Source organism: Octopus bimaculoides, chromosome 1 (genome assembly GCF_046866305.1).
Source record: "Octopus bimaculoides isolate indiv1 chromosome 1, ASM4686630v1, whole genome shotgun sequence".
Lineage (NCBI taxonomy): Eukaryota > Metazoa > Mollusca > Cephalopoda > Octopoda > Octopodidae > Octopus > Octopus bimaculoides.
In genome coordinates this window covers 12,695,779-12,719,359 of record NC_142928.1, presented here as the reverse complement: position 1 = coordinate 12,719,359, position 23,581 = coordinate 12,695,779, and the positions used below count along the sequence as shown (strand labels likewise).

The 23,581-nt window shown below is 35.2% G+C and overlaps 2 protein-coding genes across 2 annotated transcripts in view; both read left to right on the top strand.

Annotated features, from left to right (window-relative positions):
• LOC106877749 (beta-1,3-galactosyltransferase 1) overlaps positions 1-14,661 on the top strand; it is a 35,288-nt gene extending 20,627 nt beyond the window's left edge. The window contains 1 exon segment of the mRNA XM_052978560.2: positions 9,066-14,661. Coding sequence (XP_052834520.2) covers positions 9,130-10,311 — 1,182 coding nt within the window. The 5' untranslated portion in view covers positions 9,066-9,129 and the 3' untranslated portion in view covers positions 10,312-14,661.
• Positions 1-23,581, top strand: part of LOC149137454 (beta-1,3-galactosyltransferase 1-like) — a 68,134-nt gene that overhangs the window by 20,627 nt on the left and 23,926 nt on the right. The window lies entirely within an intron of this gene.

Below are 23,581 nucleotides of genomic sequence, written 5' to 3'. Positions count from 1 at the left end.
GCGCTGTCGGCCGAGAGTGTGTGCGGCCTAGGCGGCGGCCTAGGCGGACGTGATGGAAGCGATTGGGAGCGAGCAAAAAGAATGCGGACGCCTCGGCGGCGGACTGCCGCCGGCGAGATGGAAAGGCCGACGTGTCGGCTGCGATACGAGCCATGCGGCCGCTACCGTACCCGTGACGGGGTCCGATTCGCGAGCTTGCGGGTCGGGGCCCGGGGGAATAGTTAGGCTCTAGGTGACCCTCATACCCCAAGGGGGTCCAGACTACTATGTAGGGTAGTCGTCGATCGGACGGTCGTACCCTATCACCCGCACCCCGAACCGCAGCCGATTGAAAGGCAGACGGTCGGCCGGCGGCCGGCTGGCCGGGCGCCGCCGCGTACCCGCAGAGCCCATCGAAAGCGGCCGAATTGAGAGCGACGCCTCACGGAAGCAGTGTTCCCAGATCTCAAAGCAAATTATCAGAATATGAATTAGATTGGCCAAAGGGCTATTCTGGCCCCGAAGAATAAAACTGTTAACCATATTAATGATCAAATGCTAAAGCTCATTCCTGGGGATTGCTCCTGGGGATTGCTCCTGGGGATTGCTATATATATATATATATATAAGCCTGTCGATAGAACTCCTGACCCCGAGGACGTCATCAACTATACAATTGAGGTACTAAATTCCTTTGAGCTCCCTGGATTACCCCCACATATTCGGAATCTTAGAGTTGGTGCCCCTATAATGCTCATTCGAAACTTGGTTCCGCCGAAACAATGAAATGGGACACGTTTTATCGTTAAGTCCTTATCTCCCTATCTAATTGAGGCCACAATAATCACAAGATGCGGTCGAGGCAACGTTGTGCTCATACTGAGGATGCATCAGGAGCAGACCTACATTTCACATTTCGTAGGTCCCTGTTCCCTTTCAGGTCATGCTTCACTATGTCAATTAACAAAGCACAGGGGTAAACGCTGTCTGTCGCGGGAATACATTTGGGGGAGCCTTGTTTCTCTCACGGTCAGCTTTACGTTGGCTGCTCGCGTGTGGGCAGCAAGAGTGATGCTTTCGCGTTCGTTCCACAATGAAAAACAGAAAAACATTGTGTACAAAGAGGTTTTATAGGATTACTTCGCTTCCTAATTTTATAACTTTTTCAAATTTCGTTTTAATTTTTGCCTTTTCGTCAGTAATTTCTAGGTAGGTGTAGGTTAATATTCATTGCAGTGCACTTTACACTCTCCACCATCAGCTGTGAAAAGGCTAATTCTCGCGGCGTTACAAAGCTTCATGACAAATCAGACCCTGCTCAAACATCAGCTGTTGTTCCTCACTAACTCCCATTCAGCGGGCATCCGAGGACCATGGACACTTTACTATTTCACTTCCGTACGACTCTCAAAGGGCCAACAATGCTTTTATGACAACGTTTACATTTTTGGGCGGTTCCCTGCAAGTACTTCACACCTCACCAACGCCTGGCCTCCGCTCAGCTCTATTTCCCTGCCTTCGTCAGCACAGCAACCTCACCTTCTACATCCAACGTATATGGAACGTCTACCCCCTTCCATCTCCTCTCTCAATCTTACAGTTTACATCAGCGGCAACAGGAGGCAACATACAATTTGAAACCAAGCAACATATCATTTTATACAACAAATATAATCATAACGTTAATCAATGAAAGAATTGGATAAAACTAATTACATGAAGAAGTAACTATCTCTTACACGCCATTACAATATACTTCAAATAACAAGACTTAAAAAGTTGATAAAACTAAATACATACATCTTCTCTCTCACCATTATATTTTACACCATTACATTTTACATAAAATACAAAATATTCAAACGTAACAGGCTATTTTGCACATCTCCATGACTGAGGTGTTGTGATTCATCTATTCAGCACCACTACACGCTTGCCGGTCTTTCATAAGTTGAAGAGATGCCATTGTTGTTTATTTTCGAACTTACCCGTATTTACTTACCTATAATTAATCCCCCTCTTTCCTCCATAGGGCATCTATTCTGTTTTCACAGAGCATGAAGTTTTGTAACAGCACGTCCGCTGCCATTGGTGGAAAAGGAACACGCCGTATTCACCTGCGAACGTTTTACACACCCTTCCAGGACTACCTGCCAAATTGTTACAATTGTGAGAACGATAACACAGCCTTTTCAGGGCCACCTGATATTCTATTGTTACCCGCTTCTTAGAGTGTTACAAATTGATTGGTGGGGTGTTAACTTCTATCAATCTTTGCCTCACTAATCATAATTGAGTAGAATCATTAACAGTGCTTTAAAGCGATTCAGCCCTGAGCAACGCCGGGCACTGCTGCTAGTTTGTAAATAAATGAATTCCTTTTTATTTTCGATTGAAATCATCGTATTATTTACTTTGAATTATGGTACTTATTACGTTTTATGGGGTTTTATATTGTTTTTTTTATATTTTAATATTTAATGAGCTAACATTATTATTCTTCGTAGTTGGTAAATGTTTGTTTCATTAAGTTTATGTGTAATTTAGAGGGTAATGTTAATTGTCCTTATCAGATATTTAAGTATTGTGAACTGTTATTTTAATCAACGCTGTAGTTTTCACAAAGAAGAAAGAGCTGTTGGGGTTCCTCATTTATTTCTCTTCAGGGAGTTCATAATAAAACATGTAATAGCAAGACAAAAACGAAATGATGGGGTAACTTACGAGCTGAGATGTTACATGGTCAGTGACCGTTAGAAGGTTTGTTTACATAGAAATGTTAAGGGGTCAACGATATTATTCCATGGGCTTTAGTAATAATAACGCTAGTTTACATAGTTTACAACGCTAGTTTATATATACCCACTATAATTAATAAGTTAAAACTGAAACTTTGGTCTAACTCTTCTCAAGTTATAGATTGGTTTAATTCAATCAAGGATAAGAATAATACCAAATTCATACAGTTTGACATTTCTAGTTTCTACTCCTCTGTTAACCCTATTATCCTTAACAAAACGCTTTGGTTCGCACACAATAAAGCAGGTCTCTTTAGGGAGGAAATTAATGTAATTTTAGCGGCCCGTAAATCTATCATTAAATTTAACAATAAACTTTGGATCCGTAAGGATACTCCGGAGGATTTTGATGTTCCTATGAAAAAGTTAAGAATAGATTAGCCAGATTCTTCAAAAGAATGGGCTTTGGCATTGTTTTTAAGGATGAGATCTCTGTGGCAAACTTTCTGGACGTTACCTTAGATTTATACAATAATACTCATTTCCAATTCCAATTCAACTAATCTCAAATACATAAGCCCCTTTAGTAACCATCCAAGACATATAACCAGTAATTTGGTTAGTAATATCTCAATTAGGCTTTCCAAACTTTCTTCTAACTCCCAAATTTTCAATAAGGAGGCTGACTTCTATAAGGAAAAGGTAGTGTACATTAACTCTTCTAGTGATCTTCCCCCTTCTACACAACATGATACCCCCTTTACTAGCGTAGATGAACCCATTTATATTCCTTCCTATTCTTCTCACTTTACTGTGAAAGTGGGTTATCCTCTTAACTCACATAAGAGAAGTGCCCCAACTGGCCCCAAATACTTTAACAAATTCAAACATCCTTACGTGTTTAACCACTCTAATACTACATCTAGATCTGTTGATAATAATAAGAATATCTGGCTCACACTCCCGTTTGGGAAGCTGGTCAAATCAGATTTGGTCCGACAGTTCCGAGACGCGGTGAGTGGGAATTTCCATAAAGGCTCCTACTATTACCCAATTATCAACTCGCATAAGGTTAGATTTGGGTTTTCGAACACCAAAAATTTGTTACAGATTATATCTTCCCACAATCTCAGGTTTTTGGATTCATCTATAGACGGCCATCCTAGTCATAATCATAATATTAGTAATGCTCAAACCTGTAGCAATAATAATTACTCCAACAATTTAACGCACACAAATGATGGCATTAATCAGTTAGATATTGGTACAGGTAGTATATCCAATATTGGGAATCGCATAAATATCTGTAACAATAATAAGATTAGCAATAAGATTAGCATCTCGGAATTAAATCCTAATAGAATCAGGTTTTTGAGTGCGAATTCAAGGACCAAAATTTAGTGTATCAATGCAAGGTAACTTCTAACACTGATGCCTCATACTATGTAGGTAGTTCATCGACACAGGTATCCAAGAGAATCTCGAATCATTATTCGTCGTTTAGATATAGAAATAAAGCTAGCACTACTGGCCTAAGTAATTTTATTTGGGAACTGAAGGATTGCAATAAGCAATTCTCTTTGGAATGGTCCATACTAGCCACCTCAGTTCCCTATGACAAGGGGAGGGAATTCTGCCCTCTTTGTAACTTGGAGCTTTTTTATATCCTGTTCTCCAAGAATCACCTAGTTAACCAAATCACTCAGAGGGCGTACCACTGTCAGCACTTCAAGAAACATACCATCTTTTACTACCGCTAGCTACATCATTCCTACCAGGTTAGGTTTCAAGCATTATTATTATTATAGTTATTATTATAATTATAATTTTTTTTTACTAATATCCTATGAATAATTTCCACTTTTTCATCCACCACAACTTGCCTTTTCCCCTTCTATAGTTGATTAATTTTTCCTTCCCAGTAATCACAGCTTAGGCTACCTTGTATCACCAGCTGCTTTGCCTTATATCGGACCTTCTCCTTATTAGCATGTATATTGTTATTATTATTATTATTATTATTATTATTATTATTATTATTATTATTATTATTATTATTATTATTATTATTTCTCAACAAAACACTCTGTACTTCGTTTTTACATTGATTAGCGCTAACATAAGTATATTAATATATAACAGGGTAATGCTATTTCATTTATCATGTTTATGTTCTTCGCTTCAAATCAGTATGTTATTAATCTTAACATTTTTTATAATCTTAAACAAAACACATGTGTATGTGTATGTGTACATATATGCATACGTGTGTTTGAGTGTGTGTGTATGGGTGCATGTGTGTGTGTGCATGTATATATGTATATATATATATATATATATATATATATATATATATATATACATATATACAAGTGTATATATATATATATACAAATGTGGGTGCGTGTGTGTATGTGCATGCGTGCATATGTATGTGCGTGTGTGGGTGTTTGCATGTTTGCATATATACAGGAAAGTATGTATATAAACAGGTACGCACGTATAGGTGTGCGTTTGTGTGCATATGTATATGTGAGGGTTTCGGTATGGGTGTGTGTGTATGTGTATGGGTGTATGTGTGTGAATGGGTATGTATACATAAGTATATGTGTATATGTATATGTATGTGTGTGTACATGTACGAGCACGGGGCGTGTGTGTGTGTGTGTGTGTATGGGCATGTGTGCGTATGCATGTGTGTGCGTGTGTAGGTATTTGCATGTTTGTATATATACAGGAATGTATGTATATATACAGGCACGTATATATAGGTGAGCGTGTGTGTGCATATGTATATGTGAAGGTTTCTGTATGGGTGTGTGTGTGTATGTGTATGGGGGTATGCGTGTGTATGGGTATGTATACATGGGTGTATGTATATGTGTATATGCATGTGTCGGTACTTGTGCGTGCACGCACGTATTTGTACACATGTATGTGCGCGCTCGCACACACATATGTAAACATTCACTAGACTACGATGTTTCATTTACTTTCAATTCTACTTACTTTTTCGCTACATATTAATGTCATTGGGTTCCTTCATATGATGTACTACCTTAGTTAACTCCCTTCCTCCCCCTTTCTTAACTCAACAATTAGCTCTCTCCCTAATTTAACAGAACCACAATATACTTATCTCCCCATATTCAAATAACTCTTTGGTTTCAACCTTTAGCATCACGTCAAAAACACCCTCCCTTTATATTTCTATGTAAACTAGCGTTCTTATTACTAAAGCCCATGGAATAATATCGTTGACCCCTTAACATTTCTATGTAAACAAACCTTCTAACGGTCACTGACCATGTAACATCTCAGCTCGTAAGTTACCCCATTATTTCGTTTTTGTCTTGCTATTAGATGTTTTATTATGAACTCCCTGAACAGAAATAAATGAGGAACCCCAACAGCTCTTTCTTCTTTGTGAAAGTACTCTCATTTATTTCGAAACATATGTAGGAATTAAAGGAACTCTTATTAACATACGTTTTGCTCCATTTATTATTATCCATATCTTCTGAAAATGTATCACTTTAACTTGGTATATCTACCTGTAAAACGGCTGTGATATCTTGTTTTTTAGTGTAATTTTGCTACCTCTGGTAACTATTAACGTATTTAAATTATCGAAAGTTTTAATAACTGAGATAATATTAATATATATATGAACTAATATATACATAAACTAATATATGTATATATGTATATATATAATATATATATATATATATATATATATATATATATATATATATATATATATATATATATATATATATTTGCTTTTAAATGGGCTGGTGTTCGGGTTTTTCTTTCTATCATAATTTAATTATTGTTCCTGTCTTTCAGTTTTATATTTAAGAGATGAGGAATTAGGTACAATATTTACATTCTTTGCATTTAACGGATATTTATCCTCTTCTTGTTTCGGCTGATACACACCACCCTCGCCTTCATCAGGGGTCATGAGGAAATTTCGAATTAGTATTATTATTATTTTTATAACATCGAAAAATACCTTAGGAATAAGAACCAATGTTCGAAATTTCCCCCAAGACACCTGATGAAACCTGGATGATATATTAGCCGAAACGTTGTGTTAACAAAAAGCAAGATGAGTACAAATATCCGACAAATGTAAATAATGTATATATATATATATATATATATATATATATATATATATATATATATATATATATATCCAACAAATATATATACATATGTATATATATATATATATATATATATATATATATATATATATATATATATATATATATATATATATATATATATATATATATATATATATATATATATATTTGTTGGAGCTATGCCTAGCGAAAAATCAAGATAGTAAGTTGGAAGATATTATATCTAGATTGGAATTTATGAGATTGTTTATTGTGAGATGAAAATAAGATAATAGTATATTTCAAATGCACAAACGCTGATAGAACTGCAGAAACAGGATAAAATATCCACACAAAGTGGGAAAATGTGCAACAACCAGTTTTCTCTCCGGTAAAAATTGTCTTTGATAAAACTTTCTAGCGCATTTGCTTCTTGATGGCAGCACACTCATCAAGTAATCTTATGAAACATTCTTATGAAACAGTAATCACCCATCATGTTGGAATCCCAGCATCATTTATACAGTTACTCCACAATTCCCATATCTTCGTGGAATCTTTCCTGTCGTCCGTCATTTACAGAGCTTGAATTACTTGAAAATTGCTCCAGAAGACTATTCCAAAAATAAATATTTACGCTCATATTGCAACGTAACTCTCTGTAGTCCCTTAAAAAGTGATTTGGTTTATTTTCATGATTACTTTGTAGTTATCTGCCCTTTAATTTGCCTTTAAATTTTCCTATCAATTCCACGAATGAGAACTAGGCATTTTGTTCGCATCCATTCATGGCATTAGGAAAATCGCAACCTTTCGTTGATGCCTTTATTCGTGGACCGTCGAAAATTCCCGCCTTGTTTTTTTTTTCATAATTTGAACTTGGAAATTTTGAAGTGACGTATTTGAAACACTCGCCGATCGTATCTAAAGCTTTTACATATTGTTCTCTGTTTCTTTTTTGTCGGAGTGTAAGTGATGTTTGTGTTGCTCAGATTTGTTAGAAATAATATTCTTCCTTGTCCCCGCTGTGCCATAAGCAAAGGGAACAGTGATATTTAATGTACACTGCTTGTTGTCCAAGCAGAAAATTAACAATTTTTAATTGAACACATACGATCCAGTGGACCTTCCTATATTTGATAAGATATAAAACCTCTCTATATATTAATAATTTTCTTTCATATCTGTTGAATACCAAGTCGGTATCGACCCGTGTAGAATGCCATTTTGCAGTAACACACAATTCAGAATTCTTTTCTTTTAAAAACAAATGCTCATCATTTCCATCGTAAGAATCAACCCCCATCTCCAGTAACAAACCAGGTAATTTGCAGCAATATACTATCCTCTGTACTAAACTATTTATGAAGTTCTCTTTTTTCTATAAAATGTAATGTATATGTTTGAATTAAGCACATTTTACTCTCTAAATTTTCAAGCTAAAGTTTCTGCAGCCTTTGTGAGCAAATTTTGATCCTTTACAAGATCATTCAACACTGCGTGATTAAATCTTTTGCGGATCATTTTGATTTTCAAATACGCTGAGCTCAAAATCGGTGTCACACTCTTCAGAGAGCATAACAATATTCCCTTGAACATCTTGAACTAAATCTAGAAGTGGCATGTGGAATAGGGATTTCCCATGAATACAGCACAGGTCGTCGCAGTGTCGAAATTTGGGTACTCGATACAATGTGTATTTATTTTTAGTGAAGCCTAAACAACATCAGGAACTGAAAGAGTATGCCAATGCGAATTACCTCGAACTGTTTAATATAATTCAATAGACAAAAATGAAATTTCTTACTCGGTGTATGTATCACTCTTTGAATTGAATGCATTTTCTATCAGTCTTACCATACATACGTATACATACATATCTACATGCACACATGTACACACATACAAACACACACATATATACATATATATATATATATATATATATATATATATATATATATATATATATATATATATATATATATATATATATATATATATTGATTGAATGCGAACATATTGTTGAGAGCGACTTCGGACCTGCGCCAATTTTAAAAAATATATATGTATGCTTGTATGTATAGGTGCATGTACGTGTGTATGCTTATATATGTGAATATATAAGCTTATATGTATTTATACCTATAATCCATAATGTTAATTTGATTTTTGTTTCGCTAATATATTTTTCATTTCCTTATTACAGTTCAAATTGGTATTTGAGTGCATCTTTCTAAAATAGTGTGTGCATATAATGAACTACGGCAGTAATGTTTCTGCGCCGATCCAGAATATTCCGCATATTTCTCCGCTTCCTAACCATCACTTCAATTTACACTCTTCTTCACATATCTTCTACGAAGAAACATTTTAAGGTTACATGGCTTTCGAGGCGGGATCGGCAGGAGTTTGAAATGGGAAAAATGAGTAATAATGCCATAGATAAGAATATCACAATCGATGAAAATATAAATAGGAACAAAACTGATCATTCATTGATGCATGGTTTATCATTAACAGTCAATGGTGGTTTACAGTCAAAACAAAATGAGACGATGAAAGTTCAAAATTCCCTTCCGGACAGCTCATCATAAGAAGAACTGCCTTATTACTCACGTCACATCATTAAACCTTCTTTAATATGTGTCCCTGATGATTTTATGATTGTTTATATTCACACTGCACCAAAAAACTTTAAGCGACGAACGGCAGTACGAAAAACATGGGGCGACAAAAAACTGTTGGGCAAATTTAAAATCAAGTTATTATTTGTGATGGGTGTCGTCAAAGACCGTCACGTTATGGATATGGTCAAATTAGAATCTGACCGTTATAATGACATATTACAGAGTGAATTCAACGACACATATCGAAACTTAAATTCCAAAGCAATGGCAGCGTTGCGCTGGATCGCAACAAACTGCCACAATATCTCATATATAATGAAAACAGATGATGATATATTAGTCGATATTTTTCAAGTGGTAAAACATTTGAGATATCTACAACAGTACAAGTTTTCTCGGAGAAAATTTATATTATGTAATGTATGGGTTGGAATGCATGTCATCAGAAACAAAAATAGTAAGTGGTATGTTTCACATGAAGAATATTCTAATAACACCTATGACGTTTATTGTGCGGGATCTGCTTATATCTTGAGCCCTGACATGCCCGTCCGTTTACTCAAAATTGCATTAAAAGTTCCGCGTCTTTGGGTCGATGATGTTTATGTAACTGGTATGCTGGTCAATGCACTAGGTATAAAACATACTAATTATAATTCGGCCTATATAATGGGTGTTCGTGATTCATTGGATGGGCTTTCAAAGGACATCAAAAGAAAGGTAGTTTTTTATCATATACCTCATACGAAAATTATTTACAAACTGTGGAAGGTATTAAATGAACGCATGAATCATTCCGGTGCCACGAAAAATATTTTGAAATAAGGGAACTTCTGGATATTGTTGATAATTGTATTTTATATACGCCTCGTCCGATATAATTATTAATACACATGATTAATACCAATTTCAGGAACAATAACTGTAAGTTAGTGGCAGGGTGTTAGTTGATGATATCGATCCCAGGGCTTCATCTTTATTTATTTCAAAAGATCATGAAAATATAGTAAGCAAATTAGGCCATGGCACAATTTTAACCCAGAATATAAAGACGGACAAAATGCTCAGCGAGTATACGTAAAGATTGTTAATAATAATTTGAATATGATAATGAGTAAAGAGGTTGTAAGGGCAGTGTAAGAAGGGGTAAGATCATTGATTACGATAATTTACAAATTTACATTGGATTGGTTAATTAAAATTTAGGAAAAATTCATGATATTCCCCAAATCAGAAATACTTTATATTATTATTAATCATGTATGTCAGTAGGTGAATACAGATACATACATATGTGTGTGTGTGTGAATGTTTTGTGTGTGTGTTTTCTGTGTGTGTGTGTATGTGTCTGTGTGTGTGTGTGAATGTTTTGTGTGTGTGTGTGTGTGTGTGTGAATGTTTTGTGTGTGTGTGTGTATTTTCAAAGTTTACAAACAACACCGAAAAAATAAATAAACAGTTACAAGATTAGCAAAAACATACACAAGTACCAACGATGTAATAGCCTATTATAAAGGTAGCAATTCCAGACTTTGGTGAATTGTTTTTGATTAAAATAGATAAATAAATAAATAGTGTTAAACGCTGATGTTATTCAAAACTTTATACTTCCGACACATGTTTCGAAGGAAGCATTGGTATTATTCCACAAGTAATAAAATGATGTAAAAAGAGAGAGACACAACTTATCAATAAGACATTTTAACCAAATGCGATTACATCATATACGATAAATGGAACGCTGGAATGTTATTTTTAAAAAAACCGCGAAAATATATAGGACCGTTAATATATATAATGTCAAAGGCAATTTATAGAGAGAGAAGGAGGAAGAAAGAAATTAGCAGAAGATTAAATGTGAGGAATTTTAGTGCGAGAGGTGAATAGGAATAAAGTTTACAGGCATGGTCAATAATTATATTAAGCGGAAGTGAAATGTTAGAAGACAGTTAAAGGTCGAAATTTATAGAATGGGAAGAATTAAAGGTATGTTTTTGCCAATGTTTGCTACGATAAGTGCGTTCTTTCAACGCGTTTGCAATAGGATACTCTGAGAACAGGAGGAAATACATTTCATCATTACTGAGCGAAAAAAGAAAACATTTACTTTTATCATACAGAAATGATTTAGATAGCATATTCCATTCCAAATCAAATTGTTTATTATGATCTTTAGAGATCAAATTAATTTTTAAGCACAGCATTGTCTAAATGTGGGATAAAGATTAAATATTCTTTTGGACAACGGAGATAAGGCAGTACTTATATAAAACAAGACGTAAGAACCGGAAGTAATGTTACATTCAAAAATAGAGCTTCTAGTTTTAGAATTACTGCTAAGGAATCGAATGCAATTGGAATCCAGATCAGAAACATTAACAGTACTGCTATTACTATTTAAAGAATGGTTAGTGGTAATGATATCACTGTTACAATTTCGATTAGGTGGATTTGTATTTCAGAACTTATTATTATGCAAAGAGAAGATATTTGAAAGGAGAATTGTTAGAAAACCATAACCTGATTCGGTGTGAATTAATAATCGAATAGTATCTTGAATTTTGGGGAAAATTCTTTTCTATAGCTTCCCGCAACAGGTATGGTAGGTTGAATTGATCTGCTTAACATATGGAATTAGCAACCAAACAGGTTTGCTAAGACAAGCCTTGTAATTAGGGCAATAATCTTTTAACGTCCTCGATTTGCCTTTATAACGAATAAATGGTTTTAAAGAACGGTTATCTCCCTTACTCTGTAGAATTAATTTACTCGATTTGGCTTTGTTATTCGAACTGAAATTTATATTGTTTATATCGTTATGACTTGATTTCGTGTCCTGATTAATACAGGTAGAATTAATATAAATTGAGTTAATATAGGTAGTTATTTCTTTATAGCTTGCTTTAAGTAAGGCAGAGTTATAAAATTCAGCTTTATCGTTGAAGATATCAACATTTGCAAATAATGTGAAAGTCTAAGTGAAAAATTTCATTCTTTGTAATATCCTTCGATTGATTAATGAAACAGCTAATATATTTTAAATTAGTTGCAGATTTATGATATAAGAAATATGACTCATTATGTAAGTGAAGGGTAATATCCAAAAACTTGGCATTAGTAACATCATCGTCAAAAACAATGCATAAGCGCATATCTCGGAAAAATTTAAGTAACCAATTCTTAACCGTTTCTAATTTTGGGTTAGAAGCATTTTGAAGGTAAACAGTCATCACGATATAGATCTCCATGTTTGGGAATTGGTCAGCCATCACATAAAAGATATACATACCGAACAAGTCATCAGCGATTTGTACTGAATCAGAACTCCCCATCGTGACATGAAAACTGTCGGGTGCATCTTTACGGACGCATAGCCTGTTATCGAATTTAAGAATAGATTTTCTGGCAGCTAAGACGACATTAGTTTCATCCCCGGCGAGACCTGCTTTCTTGTGTGTGAGCCAGAGTGCCTTGTTGTGTACAAATGGGTTGATAGAAGAATATAAACTTGAAACGCCAAACTGGATGTAGTTACTGCATTTCTTGTTATTGATATAATTAAACTTGGAACGAATTAAGCTGTAATCTTTTAACTAAGGTAGGAATATATTTATCCGAATATCTTTGCTAAGAACATCGATATCACAGCTAGAAGGACATAGAAGTTGTAAGGTTGGGTTATTAAAATATTTAGTTTGTAATCTTTTAAAAGAAAACGAGGTTGTTTTGGATCAAAAGGTTCTGGCTTCATCTGTAAGTCATATTTCTCCATAATTTTCTACGCCTCATGGTTGGCGTTCCTGATGTTACTTTTACTGATAATCCTATAGTTCTTATCTAAGGAATTCTAGGTAATAAGCCTTGATAAGTCTGTATAAATTTCCTGGGTTTTTTTTTTCCTGTTTCACAAATCATCTCTTTGCATAATAATAAGTTGCTAAATACAAATCCACTTATTGAAAATTGTTACATTGATATTATGAACACTAACCATTCTTTAAATAATGATAGCAGCAGTGTTAGTGTTTCTGATGCGGATTCCAATCGAATTCGTTTCCTTAGCAATAAGTCTAAGATTAGAAACTCTATTTATCAATGTAAAATTACTTCCGGTTCCAATGTCTTTTTTTATGTAGGTAGTTCTTCATCTCAGTTTTCCAAAATTATATCTAATCATTACTCTACATTTAGACATATCAGTAAATGTAATATCAATATGTTATACATATCAGTTAACGTATCAATTCTCGGTTTAGTAAATTAATTTGGTCTCTAAAGGTTCATAATAAACAATTTGATTTGGAATGGAATATTCTATCTAAATTATTTCCGTATGATGAAAGTAAACCTTATTTCTTTTTTTCACTCTGTAATGATGAAATTATTTCATCCTGTTCACAGAGAATCCTCTTGTAAACACGTTTAAATAAATGGATCTATGCATAATTAATTTTTTTTTATTTATTTTAAAAACAAGCTATATTTTAATTAAGCTGAAATAATTGAGCTCAATTCCAGAAATTTGATGCTATGAATCTCATGCAATAACATTTTAAAAGAAAAAAGTGGTGAGTGTTTGTTTCTCAAATTTTAATGTAATAATATAGTTCTATACCTTTTCATGAATACATTTCTATAAGGGAAATTTTGATATATGTCACCGCATCATTCAGGTAAGGGATAAAAATCAAACATCCAGTCAACGTCACCGTTTTCTGACTGCTCATTAGTTATGTTTACATTATGCTTCCATTCATCTTCCTACACGGACTCACAGCCAACATCTGCCTGGAGGAGGTAATGCATCCTAGGGTTAAGATGTTAGCTACTGGAAGACACTTTGTCTGATAACAGGACTTTCTGTCATAACCCACAAGCAGAAGAACCCGGCCATGGTAGCCAAACAACCTCTGCGACCACATCACCATTGACATCTGACCACTTAACTCCTCAGAATGCAACTCACTTGATTTTTGTGTGAGGAGCGTAGATCAGCGAGTGACCAACAAAACTCCTTGTAACTCTGAAAGAAGCCCTGAAGGTGAGAGGTATGGCAGCATTCACCAACTTAAAGAAAGAGACCGTCCAGAAGAATTGCAAGAGATTCGCAAATTCACTGGAGATCGTGGTTGAAACCAATGGCGATTTTATTCAATAAAGTGACTCTTTCCTGTTTCAAGATATTTTTATGTAATTTCGGTAAATATGTCTGTGGAAAATTATGTGTCAATGATATATATATATATATATATATATATATATATATATATATATGAATGTAGCCACACGTAGGCCGTCGGAGATTTTCCTCTTCCTTTCTCTGGACTTTTCCTTTTCTCCTTTCCAAAGAAGACCCATGCTCGGAACATTAAAAGCTCTCTCCTTCGACAGGATGCCAAACTAATATAATTCTTGTGCCCCCACTTCAAATTTGTTGTTGTGTCTTTTTTTTCAATTCTTTTTTCTTTGTCTTCGTTTCTTTATTTGTTTATTGAATTGTGTAGTTGTGGAATTGACTATATATATATATATATATATATATACATATATGTATGTATGTATGTATGCATGTATGTATATCATATGATATCATATATTATATATTATATCACATCATATGGAAAAATGCGACCAAGGGTAATGATATTCTTACAATTCTAAACTTGGACAAGTACAAGGCACAGCAAGCCATCTGTTGTTCTGTGTGATCATCATCTGATCTTGGCAGAACTTTTTCACGTCTGAGCAAAAACAAAGTTTTTCGGTTGGCGAGTATGCTTGAGTTGGTTCAAAATCTTCGTAGCGTGGTTATTCTTTTCTCCGTGATGGCTTGGGATATAGATTGGTCCTTTCTCATCTTGTATGAGAAATATCGAATATCTTCATGCGCTACGTGCCTGATATCTAATTCAGACATTCCCATATCCCTAGCGATGAATCTGATTCAATTACAACGATCGTTGTCAAATATGGCAGGGATCTCACCAAGAAATTCAGGAGATCTTTTCTCATTAAAAGAATCTGAGCTGCCGTACCTTCGTAATCGCAATTAGATCCATCCCACAGTTTCCGAATCCTTTGCACTGTCCTTAGGTCGACAACCGGACACTCTGAAATGTTCGTATTGGAGCATCTGACGCGAATGTCAAGCCCTACAGCAAATCCATTCAAATTTCTGGCAGAGTGAATTGCGTCATGGTGCTGTTTTTCTCACAGACAGTGCCCAACAGACCCAACAATATTGCGTAGTCGACAAAATCCGCCCACAAATGCGTATGCGTGAAATTAAAAACATAAAATGGCAACAAACTGTCCATCGCACGCTGTGTGTATGTATATATATATATATATATATATACATATATATATATATAAATACTTAAGATTCAGTTGAATTAGGTATTTAAATTGAATAAACAAGTCAGTCGGTATTATCAGCGCGGCTCAAAGTAAGGTGAATTAAAGCAAAATAACCACAAGATATCAAGCAGTAAGAAATTGTTTGACAAGTAGGATACATTAGTATTATTTTTCTTGAATATTTGAACAGAGTAAGAAGATGGAAGTTATTCATGTTGTCGCTATTGTAGCAAGTGGCTAAGAGTAGACTACAATTTTTTAGAATCCCATGGACCATAACGGGGCATAGTGTTTTAAGTCTTGTAATTCATTTCCAATTTATTTATCTGTTTATCATTATCAAATTATCTGAGACTAGAAGGCTGTCTATTTTGAATAAAGAACAAGAGTGAGTTGACAGCTGATGGCTAGTTATGGTCGTAAATATTATCATAGGTAATCCTTTTCCCCAAAGGGATAGGAAATAAGACATTAGGAGTAGTCCGCTGGATATAAGTAACGGTCTATAAACAGGAGGCAAGCTAGGAGTAGACTTAGAATATAGAAACTTAAGATGCTAAGAAATGTAAGATGCTAATACAGGGAAAATTCATTAGAGGCAAGATGGGGAAACTGATACAATGATTTGATTGAACTCTTCAATTAAATTGAGGCGCTTGAAACAGTCGCACTACATAACTAGTTGATATCCTGTTGCATATATATATATATATATATATATATATATATATATATATATATATATACATAAACTCATAAGAGAAGGACTGAGATTTGTTCTAGAGAGCAATTATTTTATATTTAATAATGACTACTGCTGAAAAAAATCGGGGACAGCAATGGGATCACGGACTGCACCTTCTTTTGCGAACATTGTAACGGGCTATCTCGAAATTCAAAACAAATGCAAATGATATCTCGATGACTGTTTCATCCTCTGAAATGAAAGTATAGAAAAACTTAATGAATTCAAAACACTTCTAAATGGAATAAATGAAAACCTCCAATTTAAGATAGATTACAACCAGACACAACTACTATTTTTAGATATCCTAATTAAAAAAAAAAGCGGGAACAAAATAGATACATATATCTATTACAAACACACGAAATAGTAGCTGCCATTTCATTCTTTCCACCCGAGACACACCAGGATGAATATCCCCTTCTGTTTAGCCAAAAGAATGTGCACAATAGTATCAGACACAAACACGCGTTACACACGACTCCGGGAATTAAAAACCACACTCATCAATAGGAATTATCGACAACCCTTAATCGACAATACGATCTAACGAGGTCATTCACTGGCTTTGAATGAGCACCGATTTCCAAACGGTATCGGGTCAACTAGTTCCTGAGAAAAAAAGTTTATGTGCAAGGGAGGTAAGTAGTTCGGGACGTAGTGCAATTAGGGCAGGTATAATATTGTAATATGAATAGTGTATAGCATGTATGGAAGTTAGTGGTATTATTGGAAGGATTAGTAGTGTTCTGTATTATGAGTTGTGGATGATATTTGTTGATGAAAGTTTCCACTTTATTCATTCTTTGCTGTACTGAGGAGCTTTGTGAACATTGATAGAAGTGGAACATTAGGAAGTTAGGATTATATACATATAATGCCAGAAAAATAAATATATGTGTGTGTGTATGTATATATATATATATATATATATAATGTGTGTGTGTGTGTGTGTGTGTGTTTGCATAAAAGTTACATTTATATAAATAGAGTTACATTCTGAAGAACTTCTACAAAGTTGTTGCTATCATGAATACAGAGTTCATTTAAAAGTACAATGTAGAAGAACACTATTGTTCACCTCCAGAATGCTGTAGCTTTCGACCGTACTATACCTGGGTATCGGAGGTTTTTCTGGTATTTCTTGGAGAAGCTTATCTTACAATTATTGAAATACTATTGGCAGATTTTCTTCTTTTTCATCACCGTAATTTTGAACAAATCAGTTATTGTACTGCCAAAAGTTTCTGTCTAATTGTTGGTATAATTTGAAATTACAATTGTTCAAGTGACGTATGTCTGGCTAAGTGGCTTTGAGTAATTTTCTGAAACTTGACACCAACATCACTTGTATAATATAGATAGAATACTTTGAAGCACCTATTGTAATTGAGGTTTCCCATGACATTTCTTGTTATAGTTAATCACTGGTAAGTATGCACAATCCACCACGTTTGTGTGTACTGGGGGGGGGGGGGGGCGTGTGTTTTCGCGTGTAAATCACGATGTGAAATTGAGATCAAAATGAATGCACGATGTTATTAGATTTCCCCTCTCAAAAATGTTTTTGCACATTTATTACGAACAGGTAATTAGCCATACCATTACTGATAAGCTTTGTCATTGATATAAGTGTTTTTAATTACAGGTCATTCTGATTATAAAACCTTTAATCTTTCATAGAGTTGTCCAACACACTACTGAATGCTTTAATAGTAACGTGTATATCCATACTTCGAGTTGTTTACTTCATTTGAAATGATTAAACATTTCAATACAGAACAAGAGAGATAAGACGCTGTTATAATCGAAAATTTCAGTTTATTTTTATTGTGCTAGATTTGATGACTCCATTGCTGGGGTTAAGTAAAAGCCATGTCAACTACTATGTCATATGAAATCGGTGAAAAATCTGAGGTGTCTCCAAATACACTTTCAGGATTTCTCTGATTATTCTATGTTTAGTAGTTTCTTTACATCTACTTGTTGTTTTCCTAATTCTCTGCAGAAAGAGAACATGTTTCTCTGTAATAATTATTTCTATTACTAGTAATCCTACCAATAACACCACAAACTTCCATGCATCCCATATACTATTCATATTACAATATTTTATCTACACTAATTGCACGACGTCCAAAATTACTTACCTCCCTTGCACATAAACTTTTTACTCAGGGACTAGTAGACCCAGCACCGTTCGGAAGTCGGTGCTCATTGAAAGCCAGTGAATGACCTCGTTAGATTGTATTGTCGATTAACGGTTGTCGGTAATTCCTATTGATGAGTGTGGTTGTTAATTCTTGGAGTCGTGATTTTGCATATGTCTAGAGCTTTCACTATCCATCCATGATTTACACTGTAAAATGATATCTGGTTGTTAAGCCCTCCTGTGCTCAAATTCTTATTCTTTTTTGAGACAGTTTTCAAGCCGCATTTTATTAATAAGTAAGTGATCTCTACAAACAGATTGTTTTCTTTTATCACATTTTTCCTCGTGTTAAGATCGTCTTTTCTTCGAGAAATTGGTTCATGTGACTACAGTTCATTGGGTTTTACTTCCATTTTGTATGGGAACGAGATTAACGATACCTTTAATCGAGCATTTTAGAGCTTTATTAAGTTGTTTAATAACGATAATAGTATGCTCTATAACCGACTTATGCTTCCCCGGAACGCTTGTAACTAGTAATTTGATAGTTGTTATTTTCTGTATAGGACTCCTTTATTGAGAGTCAGCTTAAAGTTTGATAGTCTTAGTGGTTTCCAATCCTTGTTGTTCAACTGGCTTCAGTCTTTCATATCCTCAGTTGATTCAGAATACTTCCTTGATGTCTTCATTTGTTGTCTCCAAATACACTTCCTGGATTTCTCTGATTATTCTATGTTTAGTAGTTTCTTTACATTTACTTGTTGTTTCTCTAATTCTCTGCAGAAGTAGAACATGTTTCTTTCTAATACTTATTTCTGTTATCTTTTAACATGTGATGTCATTTGAATTCGCTTCGCCGCTGCTAGTCTGCCTCGATGATAAGGAGAGCATCCCGATTAGAAATTTAATATTTCCTTTTCAGTTCCCTGCATTTCTTGCCTTACCATTCAGATTTGATCATTTTTCAACAACTGAGAGTTCTACTCTTTGACATTCTATTTCATCGTGTACACCTTAAATACTCAGTGATTAATTATTTAGTATATTTTCCTTGAATTAATTTTTAAACCGATTTGCGCGTCTAGAGCTTTTTTTCTGTTGAGAAGAATATGCTATTTATAGTTGTAAGTGCCTTATAATTTTCCATCTGTGATTCTTTGATTACTGAGTTGCATGCCTTATTTTGTGAGAGTGTTTCTTAATGTTGTAGAACTTAGAGGTTAGTCTCTATTTTTTTCATTTCCCTGTGTAAAATTTTACTTATTTCTCTAACAATATCCTATTTCGTTTCTGCAATTTCTTCTCTCTGATTATCAAAGCAAGTTGAGTTACCATAATTTTGAACACGTTTAGCCTTCCTTATTATCACAATGCTCTTTTCAGTGGATATTATATTTTGTGGTGCAATCTCCGTTTGGCTTGTGTTATGGGTGAATTTGCCTCTTGTTCGGCAACATTGACTGATGTCAGTAATTATTTTCTCTTGTCGGACTTGTGTGAATCTGTGGATCTTTGGAGTGCACCGTGTTTGTTGGATTTCATATTTGGCCTCGTATTTTCCCCATGCATATTTTATGTTCTCTATATGTCTGCTTAGTAACGTTGTTCAGAGATCGGTTTAGTACTGTGAACAGTGTATCATTGCTTCTTTACCCTGCGTAATTCTCCATCTCTATTGTACATGTCGAGTTCTATTCCGATTTGTGGATGGATATCTTAGCAGTTCAACGTTGAAATTCTCTTGGTTCTGATTACCTTTTAGAGTAGCATTACGACAATTTGTTCAATTTTTGATAATTACCCAGTGAATATACTGTCCTGCTCTATCCTCCCTGTTGAGATACTCTGCAGGCGCAAGAGGACTGAACATGGAGACAACATGATCGATAGATTCATTTTGTTGTTGACATACACGACATGTTGTTTTACAGCTGTTTTTTAATATGTTGGCCTGGTAGTTTCTTGTAGATAAGTATTGATCTTGGGTTGCTATGATAAATCTTTCAGTTTCTGATTTTCAGCCAGAAGACACTAACCACTCATGGGTAAGGGCTTTGTAAACATAGGCATTATTAACTTTCTTTGGGTATTTGCCACTGAGGGGATTCTTTTGCCATTTATCAGTAAGAATATTTAAGGCAGCAGTCTTAGTACGGGTTTTCATACGCGTAGCTTTTTCTGTGCTTGTTTCCAGCACGTCTAATTCTGGGATTTGTTGTATTTGGAATTCACTTATATATATCTTTCCCTGTTTTGTTAATGAGTATGATGCTTTCTTGTTTTCATGCTTTAAGACAAGATTTTTATCCAGTAATCAGAGTTTTCGTATGGTGTTTACGCCAACTATCTCAATCTTCATTATTAATTCCAGTTGTAAAAGTCCACTGCCACCCTATCTTCTTAACAGATAAAGCCGTTCTATATCTGCTTCAGGGTGGTGAATTCTATGCATTGTCAACAAAGTTTCGTATTTTTCTCTGAAGATTACATATTTCAGTACTTGACCAGTTAATTATATTGAAACTGTAAATCACGCGCGGTTTGGTTAAAGTATTGATGGCTTCGATCCTGTTTCTTGCATTCGGATCTGTCTTGAGTATTGCCCTTTCCCTGCGATAACATTCTCTTCTGACGCTTTCCTGTATTACTGAATGTTTGATTCCATCACAGGGAAAGAAAAATAAGATCAAAAAAGAGCAAATGCGAAAACCGGACTGCAAAATAAAGTGAAGATTTTAAGAAAAGACCTGAGAAGAATAGTAACCTGGAACTGAACAAGTTAGGAGACACAAGATGCAAATCTTCCCTGGAGTAAAAGATATTTAGTCAAACAGAAAGTAATTAGAACAGTAATAGAAGAGTTGAAACAGCGTATCATAGCAGTAGCTCTCCAGATTCCAGATAACAGAAAAGAATAGATCAGTATCAACAGAATAGATTACTTGAGATAGAGGAAATTTTATAACCAAAAACATAGTGGTGAACGAAGTACTGAAGATGAGAAACCTAATGCAGAGGAAGCTAGAATGGTTTGAAGTAATATTTGGGATAAACCAGTAAATCATGATGGAGATACAGTAAGGTTAAAGACGTGAGTGAGAATCAACCAGATCTAAGATTATCTAGTGCATTAATGAGTAGAGTGTTAAGAAAATGCCGATTTGGAAGGGCTCAGGATCAGATTTCAAGGGTACTGGCTAAAAAAATAATTCAGTAGTTTACATGCGAGGCTGAGGGAACAAATTCAGGATTGCTTTAATGCAGGAATAATACCAGATTAGATGACTAGAGGGAGGTCTATACACATTATGAAGGATAAGAGCTAGCAACAATAGACCAATCACTTGATTAACATTTAGAAAGTATTTACGAGCGCCTTGACAATCAGAAGTTACTATCAGGAGAACAGAAACGTTGCAGGCAGAAGGCTATAGGAACGCATGATCTATTATATATAGACAAGGTAGTTCTAAATGAAGTAAAATCTAAAAAGACAAATCTAACAATAGCATGGATAGATTATAGGAAATCCTATATGGTCCCACACACCTGGATAATCGAATGTCTCAGGGCGTGCAGAATGGCTTCGTCACTCTGTGCGCACCTTGGACAAGTCCGTCTGACATCGCATCCGTGCCTGTAGAGCTTGTCTCGAACCGGTAGCACCCCCCGGTAGCAATGCCAGGCCAAGGACATCTGGAAATTACCTATGATATTTCCCGACTGGAAAGTCCTCCAGAACAGGCTAGCCAATTTATTCTCGTCGGCGCCCAGAGTCTCCCAAAAACGTCGCTTCACCTCCCTGCCACTAATCCTCTATAAATTTCTATAAATTTCTAGTTTTGCGTATATTGAGAACTAGCAAGGTGTTCCGTTTTGCGTTAACCAGGGTGGAAGAAGCAATACGCTCAATTCAACAGAGGCAGAATGTATATCAAGTTATGAGAGCAGACGATCACCTCACTTCCTACCAAGTTTACGCCAGAAACTGCTTACCAAATTTTCACAGTAATATAAGACATATTAAATAGATTTATTCAAAGAACTGAACGTAAAACATTTCAGCATGTCACTATTTGTTAAGCAATTATACTCATACAATGATGCTTCCTTCTTCTTGCTTGACTTTCGGCTAATCATCTCGTTGGGACCTCTTTATCCATTACAAGTCGGCTCTCCCTATCAACGGTAAGAAGAAATACGTACGTAACAAGCTCGCCCGGATACAGAAATGCTGCAGTGACAAGACCAGTCGAGACCCACAGGCTGCTCAGTTCCTAAATGTACCAACGTACTTTACAAATTCCCTAAGCAGGACAGTTAAACATTGCATGAGGGATTTAAGACCTGGTCCTTGAAGATTCCCCACTTCACTTCAATAAGAAAACCTACCTCCACCATTTAAATGGTTATCCGAAGGGAAGGACTCGACATCTTACTAGCCCCTTCAGGGCCACCCCTACGTATACACCTATCAAGAAAATGATCAGAACAGAACAACTGCGCTACACTGCCGAACTACCATATTCGCAACTCTAACATATACTTACTTTCGTAGTATACCAGACATGATGCTCCTGATGCAACAACTGTTGCATCGGTAGCACGGTTTGGCCACTACCAGCGTGTCTTCTTTCTTTCTGGAAGCACCTGACCAGATGCGCAATACTACCAAAGAGATAGAGGCCACAATACTGTCCTCGGAGAGGAACACTGGAAATCTACGTATGAAAGAAGCTATATTGATTCATTACATTAAATCTTTGTGAATTGTCACAATACTTTGAAAATCGTTCTCTGATTTTCTAAGAAAGAAATATGCATATATGTGGGCATGT